This window comes from Pecten maximus, chromosome 10, assembly GCF_902652985.1.
Source record: "Pecten maximus chromosome 10, xPecMax1.1, whole genome shotgun sequence".
Lineage (NCBI taxonomy): Eukaryota > Metazoa > Mollusca > Bivalvia > Pectinida > Pectinidae > Pecten > Pecten maximus.
In genome coordinates, this window is record NC_047024.1 from 37222760 (window position 1) to 37238448 (window position 15689).

The 15689-nt window shown below is 34.5% G+C and overlaps 1 protein-coding gene across 2 annotated transcripts in view; it reads right to left on the reverse strand.

Moving 5' to 3' along the window:
* Positions 1-552: 552 nt before the first annotated feature.
* Positions 553-15689, reverse strand: part of LOC117335454 (cysteine and glycine-rich protein 2-like) — a 34028-nt gene continuing 18891 nt past the window's right edge. For both annotated transcript variants that reach the window (XM_033895460.1, XM_033895459.1), the window contains 5 exons: positions 15079-15245; positions 11023-11188; positions 10193-10334; positions 6279-6372; positions 553-5908 (listed from right to left, as the gene is read on the reverse strand). In XM_033895460.1, the coding sequence (XP_033751351.1) occupies positions 5841-5908; positions 6279-6372; positions 10193-10334; positions 11023-11188; positions 15079-15245 (637 nt within the window). In that variant the 3' untranslated portion in view covers positions 553-5840. The remainder of the gene's footprint in view (positions 5909-6278; positions 6373-10192; positions 10335-11022; positions 11189-15078; positions 15246-15689) is intronic.

Here is a 15689-nt window from a genome sequence, read left to right on the forward strand (position 1 = left end):
TGCTTCTGGCTGAAATTGAATATCATGACCTTGGACCTATTTAATGCTGTGACATTGAATGTAAATCTGGAAGAAATGTTCACATTCTCTCTCCAACATACAAAATGTATTACATCACAGCAAAGACACAGATGTAGTTCACATAACATCCTGGGCCAAGTTGTTCAAAAAGGGATCAGCTTAGTCACTTGATTAGTGAAAATACCATTTCTTCTTTACTTCAGTGCCACAGTGTAGGTATATTCCAAAAGGCAGGTAGGTGTAGGAACAGAATAACAAGTGTTAGTCTCCTAACATTTGGTCAAGTAATTAGTTTTACTGTAAATGATTTTATCAGGATTTTAAAATCGTTGTTAAACTGTGATTAGACTACAAATCTTTTGAACAACTGGGCCCTTCGCATCAAAATAAAATATGATGAACACCAGTGTATTTGTATGCGAGGTATTTGTTGTTTGTGGAAATGTTTAGGTAACCTTCCATTCTGTCACCTCAAAACCACAAACTTTTAGAAATAATTCTGCTGCTGGTCAAATTAATTACACAACAATGTTTGATTTCTACAAATATGCTTTAATCAGACAATATCAAATGATAAAACAATATAAAAAGCATGTACGACAAATACTAAGTTTTATTGTCACAACCAGTGCTGATGGTCCCACAATACTATCCTTTTTTAAGAATTCAGGCCAGACATGGAGCCAAAACTTCAAATCAAGTTTTGAATTTAAATACCAAACTTTTGAGTTCAAACCAAAACAGGCACAAAGAAAAGCATTCATCCTGGCTCAAATCATTCACCAATTTTTCATTCCAAACACCAACAATACATAACCCTGACCAAACAGACAGGGCCGATTTTATTCAACTCTGCATCATGCTTCATTTCAAAAACTGTTAGACAAGGAAAATGCCAGGCAAGAACCTAACAGGTCATTTCCAAGACTAAAAAAATCTTTCTGTAGTCTGACCTAGAAAATATTGGACTCCTTTTAAAATTCTCTAAATATCTGGCCAGACTTTCAGGACTGCCTGCTAAATTCTCTAAATATCTGGCCAGACTTTCAGGACTGCCTGCTATGTAAGAATAAATCCATTCTACATGTTCAGTTTAATTCAACAGCCTTGAAATCCTGTGTGATCAACCTGGCACTGAATCACATTCATATGCATATTTGACATAAAAATAGGCACTTTTCAAGGTAATATAACAACATTCAAATATTAAATCTGGACACTTAATTTAATGGGTATTTAACTCGATCTTATATCTGTAAAAACAACTCTGAATGACACCTGATCCCATAGTATCCCCACCATCTTATACAATGTGAACTGGAAATGTCTTCTAAAATGCACCAAAGGGAATATTTTTTCTCAATTCAACAAAACCACTGGTGACCACTGGTAATGTCACTAAAACATCAATCCAATTAATTGAATCAATTTCTAATTAAGATTAGAAAATCATTATCCGTTCCGTAAAATTCGCCTTTTCACTTTCCACCTGGATGCATCACCACTTGGATAAAGAGAAATTCCCACCAGCCAGAGCTGGCAAGGTGACCTTTACTCTCCACTAGTACACAAGTAATTAGATGTGACTCAAACATCATTTATACCTAAAATATAAAGGCTGAGAATAATACGATTATCTTCTTACAGTCTATTTAAACAGCGGATTTAACCGGAATACTCACATGACATACAGTGTATACTACAGTATACGTGTTTCAACATCACAGCATACATTCAAGCGAGTTGTATAACTTTGGTTTTTGGAAATGACATAAATAACCATTTAAATAATTGTATATATAAGCAGGAATGCTTTGTGGTTTATATAAACACAAAATAAATACATTCTCTGGGATAAGCCGACAGTAAAAGTTTGATAAAAGATTATATGCTATCGAACAGTGTTGAGAGATTGTGATAATAAGTCCCCTTGAATACATTGTACCTGTGGCTTAATAAGGACCTATTGTTAATTTATCCCCAGTAATATTTTCTGTACAATCCTTTCCCAGTGTCCTTCAATACAAATTCACTGTCTAGGAAAACTAAGAGTGAACAATGATTTATATATCTTGTACGTACCGGAACTGCACACCCAGAACAAGAATGTCCTACTGTACTTGTTTGTAGAATAATGAATTATGACTAGTTTACAGAAAGCACAATATACAATAAACACTTAAATACTGCAGCAATATCAACATATACATAACAATATTATATCATAATAGTTAAGCCTTCAAAAGCGCCTAGAAATACCTGCTTAATATAATGTTTAATGACTTAGAATAAAAGTGTAAACCCATATCTGATTAAAATCAGAACCTATCATGTAGTCTGTATAAATGAACTTCCTCTTTATTACATTAAATTGTCTTCTTGCCGCTGGTTGTCCACCTTGGCAAATTTAAAGTTAGTAAACAGGATGGAAAACAATGATATTTCTGTCATACATAGTCATGCTAAAAGTTAAAATAATTCTTTTTCATAAAATCACCAAGCAAATTATATCAACCTATACAAATCATTCATGTTAGCCCAAATGAAGTATGCAGGGGTAAAATTTTGGGACAAATCCAAAGTACCCAGCAAAAGCCCATGTTTTCACATCCAACCAGTCACCTTGGTGAAAGGTGAGAGCCATATCTACTGAACTGGACCACATGCAACTGACCATCCACATTGTTGTCAAAATATGTAGGAATCATAAAGCAATATTCTGTCATTAAGCAAAATTTTAACTAAACATACATTGTATCTGTGTAAAGACACAAGAGTAAAACATTTTCCTGTCTAACCTTAACATTTCAATAATAACAGAATTACAGGAATAAGGCTTGTCATTATATAGATATCAAATGTAAGTGACTATGTATAAACACCGGTGTTACTTTAACATAAATATTTATAATTTGGCCAGTTTTTAATGTGGTACAATGTATTTCATAAATTCTTCGTTATTTTATCTTGTTTGGATTTAAAACAAAATTTTATTTAGAATTCTATCTTGAATTTCACTTCATTAAACTGGAACAATCTTATATTAAGTATTAAGGCATGAAAACAACCCATTAAAATTAGAACAACAAGAACTTTTGCTTCCAAACAAAACCAAATTTAAACCTAATCATTAACATAAGTCTGTACACAACTTTAAAAATTGACCTACAATATCAATATCCGATTATCAATGTATCAACTTTTGATAATTCTGAGAAAAATCTAACAAACATGAAAAAAGGTTTTGGTATAACAAGGATGTAAGGCACCATAACATCAGTTCATCAGGCCCAACATAACTAGGCCAACAACATAGGCCAAACATCAACAAACTTCAACGAGTCAACAAGTCCCCAACCAATTACATACTGCAGTATACCATTATACAGCAATTACATACTTAAACACTTAAACAGATCAAATCAGTCTAACACAGAGCACCATGTCTAGCGGACCCACATAGTCCTTTAAGGAAATTTGAGTCAAATCCCTGTGAAATTTCCTAAAAAAACGTCACAAAGGTACATTCTCTTCCATCAAGTTATCACTATACCGTGTACTGACAGAGTGATACAAAGGGAGGAAACTCCGATAGATCTGATAAAAAACTTAGTAGGCCTTAGTATAGCCTACCATATGCTAATCAGGTCAATTAACTACATATCACCTCTAGTTACAGGTAAGATGTAACAAGATTAATAGCCTTAATAGCTCACCATATGTGTATCAGTTAAACTTTTTAAAATAGCTTGAATCTGGCAAGAAACAGACCATGTATCATTCCATGCCAATATCATCCAATCCAACACAGGTGAGTAAAGCCTACATTTTTCATCAGTGATCACAAGCTACACATGTAATAACAAGTGGTATAACAGGCCTGTGTCAGTGGTAATATGCCAAATAAACCATTCAGTCATGAAAAAATCATCTCATTTCTTCTTTAAAGTGTTGCAAATTAATGATAAACAAACTGACAAAAATGTGTGGGAAATTCATTAAAGGGATGACCTGATATATCAACATATGTCCTTTTGATTTTTTTCATCACATGAAGAATTTTTTTCAATTGATATACAGTTGTATATTGATATATAGATATTCTTATATTAGCAGTAACAAATGTCAAATCTCAATTAGTGGATTCATGATTTTAGTAGTTTTTATACAAATGTTTATTCTGTTCAAAAAAGGCCAGATGATAAAATAAAAGTAAATGAAACATTTTCTTCTTTAACATGTAAACTATATTTCAATGACATTTTTCATCAATACATGTATTAATTTGAAGTACAACAAAAAAATGAGTTGGTCATTCAATTTTGTCTCGACTTGTTTATACAAAATGCCACTCACTCTTAACAAAGTATTAAATACTAAATGTCTTAAATGTGAAAGAATTAAATGCAGTGTACATTAAAACAAGCAATTAAGTGATAGAAAATTAAACATGGTTTTGATATTTCAGACAAAATTTGTAGACTATGAATAAAACTGAAAATCAACTTTGATGTCCAACTACATTACTCCAACATACCATAGCTATATTATATGAACAGTCCAAATTATCATAATTTGGTCCCTGTGTAGACTTTAAATTACATTGTATTGTACACCAATCAAGATATTTTGTTTTGATATGTATCATTGGAATCCTCAATGAATTTCAAGCTTACAGAAAATCAACTAGAGTGTTTTTTAGTTTTTTAACAATCTATTGTTAACAGTTACATTTTAGAACAGAAAGAACAAGCAGAACATCAGTGAAGGAAAATTGGTGATTACCATAAATTATGAACATTGTATGAATTTATTAAAACAAAATAAAATTGCCATAAAATCTTAAAATGCTCTTTGTAAAATAAAGAGTGTAACAAACAAATGCTCTATATATGAATACATACATGCAAATACAAAACCAAACACAACATTAACTTACAATTATCAATGATAAACCCTTATTTGGTAATAAGCCAATTTATGATTTAAACAGATACACCCTTACACCACATCCTTAGATATACCATGTATAGGCTAAACTTTAGGTACCCAATTCACTATTATGGGGCAAGTTCCTCGGGCTTTTCTTAGGTTAATGTGGTTGAAAGGGATTCATTATGCATACAAATATATCAAAATGCTTTGCAGAATTTTAGCAGCTAAATAGATCTTCAAGTCCACGTAAAAAAGACCTGGACACTGTTCAATAAAGAAAATAAAATGATTTTCCATGTACTTAATAGTGATAATTAACTTTGATATCAACACTTGATATTCAGATTATTATTTTTTTTATTTTTTAAAGTTTGTCTTTTAAAATTAAAACTTCTGGTTAACAAGGTATAAACTGGGTTTCAATCATATACAAATGTGTCATCTTGTGGTTAGAGAGCTCAATGATATTGGAATTAAAATTATCTAAATAATAAAGACATGAAAGAGGGGACTCTCAGTATTGTGTATTGTCAAAGTAAACCAGATCATATATGGCAGAAAGGACCAGATTCTGTGGTATTAACTACTAAAAACTAGAGACATAAATTGCGATACCTTAAAAAAATATTATTGTAAAATGACAGAAAATGTTTAAGTTTTCATATAACCAGCAACTAATAATACTTGGTAGTTGATCTTAAAAATCCTGGTTTCATTTCATTTTTCTTGTAATCTTGTAATAAATTGTGTGAAGATTTAATTAAGGTGAGGTATTTAAATGAGTATTTTTAAGGCTAGTCCAGGAGGTGTGAAAGCTGGTCTTTTTGTAGTCTGGTCCCAGAGTTGGTCCCTTGATGAAATACAAGGGATCTGTTGCATCGTCCCTAAGCAGTGCGCTGAAGTGCCTGGCCAAACCCAAACCCTTTTGGTCCGAAATGCTTCCCATAGCAAGCTATCAAGGAAAAATGGTTAAGTAAGAAACGTACTGTTAATATACTGAGATTCAAAAATGAAATTTCGAATTATTCAATCATTTTAAGTAGGATTTTTATTGTGGGGACCAAATTTTCACTTTATATTTTCTAGTTTTCTGAGTTTAATTTACTAGAATAAAGAGCAAATTTGGCAGGACTGATGCAGTACTTCGGGTTAAGCGGGGTATTCAAGTTTTCCGTGTTCAAGTTAACAAAGTTCCACTGTATGTGTTACATCAGTTTCTCTATCATTGGCTTTTCTCCTTCATGGAAACATTGATGTCCCCAGAGCAGCATGGTAGTGAACTGGTAAACAATATCAAATAGATTTTTTTCATTTCTACAAACCTTTACAGAAGATATTTCCCTCATTTTGTGTCAGCGTTGTGGAATCGAGATTCTTTCCACAGGCAGTGCACTTAAAACAGGCCTTGTGGTAAATCTGAAAAAACATCAGGCAAATTGTAGGCAGCATTCAACATTATATTTTATTTTGAAACAAATTTACATAGACAGTGGTCTTACCGATGTGGGATTAATAGAATCTTATATGGCCATGGGTCTGTTCAGTGGAAAGGGACATCTCAACCCAGAGTGGCAGAGTTTGGCAGAATACAAATTAGTCAGTAACATTAATCTAATTCACTTGCCCAAAAACAGAATCATGTTAAACAAGAGGCCCATGGGCCTTAACGGTCACCTGAGATTTGAAATATTTCAGTTAATTTAATTGACCATTTTTGGCCCCGCCCATAAGCCCCTAGGGGTCAGTCAGGAACAACATGTGCATATTATCAAACTTTCATCCCATGCTGAAAATGTTAATCAAGTTAGAATGAATTCCAATAGAAATCAAACAAATCAGTCAAAAATGTGAATTCCCTATATAAACTATAGTAAAATTTACCCCCTCCCCAGGTGTAAATGTGTGACCCCAGGGTCATGAAATTCACAATTTTAGTAAAGCACCTTAAGATCCCTCCATCTATAAACAGTATTTGACTCTATCTTATTTCAGTCTGAAAAGAAGATTTTTGAAATTTCAGTCAATTTGACCCTTTTTAGCCCTGCCCATCAGCCCCTAGGGGTCAGTCAGGGCCAACATGTGCATACCCTCAAACTGCCATCCCAAGCTGATAATGTTAACCAAATTAGAATTAATTCCAATAGAAATCAAACATATTATAGTCAAAAATGTGATTTCCCTATATAAACTATAGTAAAGTATACCCCCTCCCCAGGGCCAAATTTGAGACCCCAGGGTCATGAAATTCAAAATTTTAGTAAAGCACTTTAAGATGCTTCCAACTATAAAGAGTATTTGATTCCACCTTATTTCCGTCTTAAGAAGATTTTTTAAATTTCAGTCAATTTGGCCCTTTTTAACCCCGCCCATTAGCCCCTGGGGTCAGTCAGGGCCAACATGTGTATACCATCACACTGCCTTCTCAAGGTGATAATGTTAACTAAGTTAGAATGAATTCCAATAGAATTCAAACAAATACAAGAGGCCCATGGGCCTTAACGGTCACCTTATTTTTGAAATATTTCAGTAAATTTGAATGAAAGAATGAATTTCAAAACAAATAAAACAAATGATAGTCAAAAATGTGATTTCCCTATAACTATAGTAAAGTTTATCCCCTCCCATGGGGCAAACGCGAGACCCCAGGGCTAGGAAATTCACAATTATGGTAAAGCACCTTAAGACCCTTCGATCTGTGAAGAGTATTTAATTCTACCTTATTTGGGTTGTAAGAAGAAGATTTTTGAAATTTCAGTTAATTTGACCCTTTTTGGCCCGGCCCATCAGCCCCTGGGGGTCAGTCAGGGCCAACATGTACATCAAACTGTCATCCCAAGCTGATAACGTTAACGAAGTTAGAATGAATTCCAATAAAAATCCAACAAATAATAGTCAAAAATGTGATTTCCCTATATAAACTATAGTAAAGTTTACCCCCTACCCAGGGGCAAACGTGAGACCCCAGGGTCATGAAATTCACAATTTTGGTAAAGCATCATAAGACCCCTTCATCTATGAAGAGTATTTGATTCTAACATATCTGAGAGTAGAGAAGAAGATTTTTGAAATTTTAGTCAATTTGACCCTTTTTGGCCCCGCCCACCAGCCCCTGGGGGTCAACCAGGGCCAACATGTACATACCATCAAACTGTCATCCTATGCTGATAATTTGAACAAAGTTAGAATAAATTCCAATAGAAATCCAACAAATAATAGTCAAAAATGTGATTTCCCTATATAAACTATAGTAAAGTTTACCCCCTACCCAGGGGCAAACGTGAGACCCCAGGGTCATGAAATTCACAATTTTGGTAAAGCACCATAAGACCCCTTCATCTATGAAGAGTATTTGATTCTAACATATCTGAGAGTAGAGAAGAAGATTTTTGAAATTTCAGTCAATTTGACCCTTTTTGGCCCCGCTCCTTCAGCCCCTGGGGGTCAACCAGGGCCAACATGTACATACCATCAAACTGTCATCCCATGCTGATAATTTGAACCAAGTTAGAATAAATTCCAATAGAAATCCAACAAATAATAGTCAAAAATGTGATTTCCCTATATAAACTATAGTAAAGTTTACCCCCTACCCAGGGGCAAACATGAGACCCCAGGGTCATGAAATTCACAATTTTGGTAACGTACCTTAAGACCCTTCCATCTATGAAGAGTATTTGATTCTAACATATCTGAGAGTAGAGAAGAAGATTTTTGAAATTTTAGTCAATTTGACCCTTTTTGGCCCCGCTCCTCAGCCCCTGGGGGTCAACCAGGGCCAACATGTACATACCATCAAACTGTTATCCTATGCTGATAATTTGAACCAAGTTAGAATAAATTCCAATAGAAATCCAACAAATAATAGTCAAAAATGTGATTTCCCTATATAAACTATAGTAAAGTTTACCCCCTACCCAGGGGCAAACGTGAGACCCCAGGGTCATGAAATTCACAATTTTGGTAAAGCACCTTAAGACCCTTCCATCATGAAGAGTATTTGATTCTAATATATCTGAGAGTAGAGAAGAAGATTTTTGAAATTTCAGTCAATTTGACCCTTTTTGGCCCCGCCCACCAGCCCCTGGGGGTCAACCAGGGCCAACATGTACATACGATCAAACTGTCATCCCATGCTGATAATTTGAACCAAGTTAGAATGAATTCCAATAGATATCCAACAAATAATAGTCAAAAATGTGATTTCCCTATATAAACTATAGTAAAGTTTACCCCCTCCCCAGGGGCAAACGTGAGACTCCAGGGTCATGAAATTCACAATTTTGGTAAAGCACCTTAAGACCCTTCCATCTATGAAAAGTATTTGATTCTACCATATCTGAGAGTAGAGAAGAAGATTTTTGAAATTTTAGTCAATTTGACCCTTTTTGGCCCCGCCCCTCAGGCCCCTGGGGGGTGGGGACCATATAATTCACAATTTTGGTTCACCCTCAGCCATGGAAGCTTCCTGTAAAATTTCATTGAATTTAGTTCTGCAGTTTTTAAGAAGAAGTTGAAAATGTAAATTGTTTACGACGCACGACGCCGGACAAAAGGCGATTGCAATAGGTCAACTGAGACTTCGTCTCAGGTGACCTAATAAGGGGGGATTCCCCATTCACAACAATCCTATGACGTCACAGAAACAATACACAAATAACAAATCAAAACTTCATTATAACGTCAAAGCATGCGTCGACTGTCAATCCTTACCCCTTGAAAGATATATTAATCTTTTCCCTAGCAAACATGTGATACAGTTTCTGTGATGAATACAGGGTCAAACTGAAACTGTGGCCAATATTTCCTAATACAGGAATCTACAGGGTACCTACATATACAAGAGTTGTAGTACTGTACACACCTGTATTAGGGAATATTTGCCGCAGGTTTGGATTTATTTTGTTTAACATCCTTTTAATAGCCAGGGTCATTTAAGGACGCGTCTTGTTTTGGAGGTGGAGGAAAGCCGGAGTACCCGGAGAAAAACAACCAACAAACGGTTAATACCAGGCAACTGCCCCACATGGGTTTCGAATCTGCAACCCAAAGGTGGAAGGCTAGTGATAAAGTGTCGAGACACCTTAACCACTCGGCCACCGCAGCCCCCTGTATTTGATGCAGCTTAAGTTTGACTCTGTATATATCACAGTGACACTTTATACCATACTTTTTCAGGGAAACTCAGATTATCACCCTAATACTATAACATATTAACTCATGCAAGAACAAGACCTACGTTTCCCCCTCCGATGGCCTGTTCAGCAAAATACACTTGCTTGCCACAGCGACCACACATGTCAGCACCTCCGTACTTGGGGCGTTGAGTATTTCCCTCTATCAGTGGGGCAGCCTGTGCCATGGCCAACTGTGACACATTGCTGGAGATACAAAGCAAGTATTTATGAATACCACAAAACTTCTGGTACAAATATATGTACAGATTTACCTCTTATAGAGTTTGTGGAATATTGAAGCTCTTTTAATTTCATAACATTAACTAAAGAAAATATTATGTATATAACAGCAGGTCTATTCTGTTTACCCCACCATATACTCAGTATTGGCATTTGATTTTGGTTTATGTTAATGCCATGTTTATTTTATACCAAGCTACTGAGAATATATTTGCATTTTGTAGATACAATGTATACATGTTATGGTGTTTGGATGATAAGACCTGATATGAAAATTCTTGATGCACCACAAGGAAAGCATGCTTCCTTTTCAGAAATTTAATCAAAACTTCATTTTACCTATTTCCAAAAGTCATCTAAACTGACAGTTAAGTAATGTACAAATCACATTTCATGGTTGTCTCCCCTAACATATTCTTCACATAACCCAAATATATCATAACCATTATGTATTGCATTGTGGCCTTCAACTGAATTTACTGTCAGGCAATATAATGTAGAATACTTTATCAAACATTGATGTGATGTCAGAAGCCACCTTCAGATATCTTTCCTTACAGAAATGCTGTAATAGCCACTTTATTTCAAATGCACACAGGCTGAATATCAGAATTGTAATTTTAATCTATACTGTTGCTATGGATATACTCACTCAGTAGTGACCTCCCCTGCTCGGCCAGTATCCATGGAAAGTCCAGAAGCCCCACCAGCGAAACCGTATCCTTTTGGCCCAAAGAGGCGACCATAACAGGCTTTACAAAACGCTTCTCCATCATGGTCTGTACAAGTGGTGCTGTCCAACATCTTGTTACAGTTTGCTGCAAAAGTAGTTAACATTTAAATTGGCATGGCAATGCTACAATATACACAAATTTAAACTAATTTAGGTTCCACTAAATAGGCAATCAGCAATGAAAACTATCTTGTGACCATTATGACATCAATATTCCAAGATGCGACCTCAGCATCATGACGTCATAAGTTAAATAATGACAGCAAACTGTCAAAATGGTTGTTTTATCTAAAGGCTGTTCAATAGTAATAAATTATTTATTTTCAGTTGAAATTGGATAAGAAAACATACATACATTGTAAATATAAAACAAACTTTTGTCGGAAATGTAAATATAACTCATACTGAACTACATTGCTGTAGTACTTTAGTCATAAGATAAGGTATTTCAATGCATAATTAAACTATTTCCTGATTGTATACAAAGGTTACTGGAACTAAAATACACTGAACAATCAAAGTACTGGAAGTACTGTAAACGAACATTATTGTTTAATGCAAAATCAGTAATCTTCTAAGTTTAAAGTTGATAAATTTACTGATATCGGTTTAGGAATTAATTGCAAATAATTTGAAATGTTTGCAGCTGTTCTGATATGATTGTAAACATGCATGTATCTGTAAGGTCCTAATTGAAATTGGAAGTTTGTTGATCTATCTTGGATGGATGAAAATAAAATATGTCTTCTTTCTATTGGGAAGGCATCATCAGTTATAATACAGCCAGGACTCTGTGACCTTATTGATGCCAACTTCTAATATGCACTAAATTTAGGCTAGTTCCATTGTTAGTTTGGCATATTTCAACTTAATATGATGAAACATACATAAAGAATTACTGAAAACAAAAACCAGAGCTGCTAATCAAGGCCCGGATTAGGAATGTATCCTATTGAAACTGTACTCAAGGATGTATTTCAAAACAAAAAACTTGACTCCTTTTGTTCAGGAATCATTTGATGTTAATAAATCTTTATATGAGAAGATATACTTCTGGTATAATTACAGTATTGTAAACAATGTGATCAAGAATAACAACCAGATAAAGACTATCTTCATCGAATAATTCAGTAAACAGGAAAAGAAAACTTCAAGCTTCATTTTCAACTTCAAACCTGATCTCAAAGATTACAGTCCATTCGATGGGACGACACATTCCCTATTTATTGTCCTTTTCCAATGTTGATCATCCAATCATACTGAACCACACAGTTCGGCAATGTAATTGCACAAATCACACCTTTATGTGGAGAGAACATTTTTGGGGGTATAAGATTCCATAACTGTATGCAAATTTGTGAAGCATTCCATATCTATATATATACGGTACGTGTATATATTTACACATATCAAAATTGGAATGACACAGGAGATTTGCAAGTTTAAGTTCACCATCAGTCATGGGCGGGATAATTAGTAATTTGGAGAATTCAATATATTTATGAAGCTCTATTCTGTACTTTCTACCAGTGCTTAGAGAATGGACACAATTATATGTTCTCCAATGTGACAATGTCAAAATAATCATAATTTATGTAAAATATTAGGGGTTTATTTGACCGAGAAGTATTTAAATTTTTGTAATCATTCGCCATTTGAGGCCTGATTGTCGTCATAGGTGAATTACCAAAATGGACCTGAAATCAATATTTTTAAAAGAGAATGATCTATGACTTGAATATTTCATAAAAGTAATTTAATACATCGTTCATTCAGATCTTCAGACACCACATAATTTGTGAAGTCATATATAGAAATATATGAACCATTTTGTTATTGATTTATAGTTCACACAAGTAAGCACTAGATGTAAGTATGTATATGTACCGCTATCTACTGGCAGGACTTTGAGTACAGTAGACTACACTCGCTTTGTGGATATTGACAGGATAACATATATTTACATACTAATTCAATTTTAGAATTGTAACTGAAATCTTGTAACAGCATGGCACAAATAGTCATCTGAACATTTGTTGTATATTGAAAAAAAAAAATTTAAGGTAAATATTAACTCATTTGCTGGACTTCAATTTTCAGTTTATCAATTCATTGACTACTCCGTATTTGAAGTATGGTGTAGTGAGAATTTCAAGTCTTGATCATGACTCAATGAAAATTCTAAATTAACAAATTATTAAAATGAATTTGTTTGAAAAATAACACAAGTTCCACAGCAATATTATATAGAGAATCAATCACGATATATCAGAAGTTATAAAACTACAAATAACAATTAACGGCTGAATATCAAATTAAGTGAATATCACAAGTATTTTTGCATTTGTTTTTAGATAATCCGGATTTCCGTTTTCCGGCTTTAAAAAAAATTACGTAGACGTAGTGCATAGTAAACGTAGCCATGTAACAGCTGATTTTAATCAGATTGACTTAACACCGTCTCAGTAGTTCGTCACAATCGAAAATTTGGTCGTGAATTCGCAAATTATTTCAAAATACTTCCAGGTAAATGAAAAAAAAATCATATGGTCTCTAAACACACATCAAAGATTACTATAGTGGGTCCATTCTCTCGTAAAAATATCGATTTTGGGTCCACTGTCGGCCATTTCGGTAATTCAACTCTAACGACAATCGGGCCGCGATTCGCAAATGGAAAATTAATTTAAAATTCGGTCAAATAAACCTCTAATATTTTACATATGATACAATTAGGCCCTGAAGAACATATATTTGGGTCAATCCTCTGAAAATAATGCCAATTTATATTATAATTAAGCCCCATTTTTCTTCGTTTCGGTATTTCCAAGTCCGCTTCACCTGTGGTCCGTTTCGGTAAATATTCTCGTCTTTGCCGAAATAAAAACAAGCTATATAATTGTTCAACCACACGTATCCAAAAATGTTATTGTTGATATCATCTGAATATTGCCGTAGTTATCTGTCACTTCGATTGTAAACCCCATGCCAAAGTCATGGAAGAATCGACCAATCAAATTGGTTTAACTTTTGATTTCCGTAATCTTGCAGTTACCTCCCTTAGAACAGTAAATACGTTCCAAGTATCGCCTACAACAAGCAATCCCGTGCACATAACAAGATATTATCATTTGCATTTGATTTATTGGTCATTTTCGTCAAAGGAAAATGGTATATGGAAATCGATGACAATGTTAACGCTATGACCAGTCACCCTGACCACAAATGCCACCCAATATGTAAGCCTATACATATGTACAGTTCTTTCTCGCAAACACGTACAGTAACCTAATGATACAAGGTATCGTCTCGTATGCCGTTATTGATATATTTCTTTCTCTAAATTATAGAAATACACACCTAGTTGATTATGATGTAACATTCTAGAATATATATATTACACATTTAAGTAAATCGCGGACATATTTGCAGACCTATGCTATAATGTCAGTCGTTTTGGAATGAACACGGAAGAGCAAAACTTTCTAAACATCCGGAGACGAATGCGCCTGCGCAATAGTTGTTTACATAAATACATTGACCTGGAGTTATTCGCAAAGTTCAGGTTCATTTAGTCTTCACATTTCGCTAGCGTTATACATTTCTCAAATCGTATACATCCTGTAAACATCTACTGAATACATTTCAACATTTTCGGTAAAACTACTATATAAAACGAAGATGTTTTTGCAAGTAAATTATTTGAAGCGTAAGGCAATGGGGGCAGCCATATTTCATAGAAACAGACAGTAGATGGCGTATTGGTGAATGTGGTTACCAAATATGGTCATATTTCTCAGTCCAGTTCTTGATTGCAATAACCGAACATTAATGTTCTTTTAAAAACAACAAATAAAGAATTCAATTCTGTGTGGACTTTTTCTTTGAACTCACCACACTTGAGGCATAGTTTATGCCACTTCCTTCCATTAGCACGTGCCTCCTCAGCAAAGTATACATTTTCTTTGAACTCACCACACTTGAGGCATAGTTTATGCCACTTCCTTCCATTAGCACGTGCCTCCTCAGCAAAGTATACAGTCTTTTGACAGCGAGGGCATTTCTCTCCACCACCAAACCGATTACTACCTCCACCATTCAACACTGGAGCAGCCTGTGCCTGGGCATAGTGGGATACATTGCTGAAAACAGGAATCAGTACCCCCATTAACACTAAGACTCAATCACAATTAAAGGGAGCAAACTCTGAAGTTCCTATACTTTGAATTTAAAGCACTGTATTCACTAAAATAAGGGTCCATGCCACAATAATGATAATGTTTTAGTAAAATTGCATAATTTCTTTCATGGCCAAAAGGCAGTGAAATTTGTTAAGAAAGCAAAAATTAACTTTATCTTTAAACATTCACCTAATTCTGTCAATTACTCTGCCATGCATTTAGGGCAAAGAATTTTACATGCTGCTCCACAAATGACTAAAATTTGGGATCTGATCTTTTCACTTATTTCTAGCAAGTTTATTCTTCCAAATGTCTCCTTTAGCACTTCCTCAATTTTGGTCTTTAGTTAAGTGCTTGCCCCTGTGACTTTTGGTCCTAATACCTCATTTTTTAACCTGTCAATTA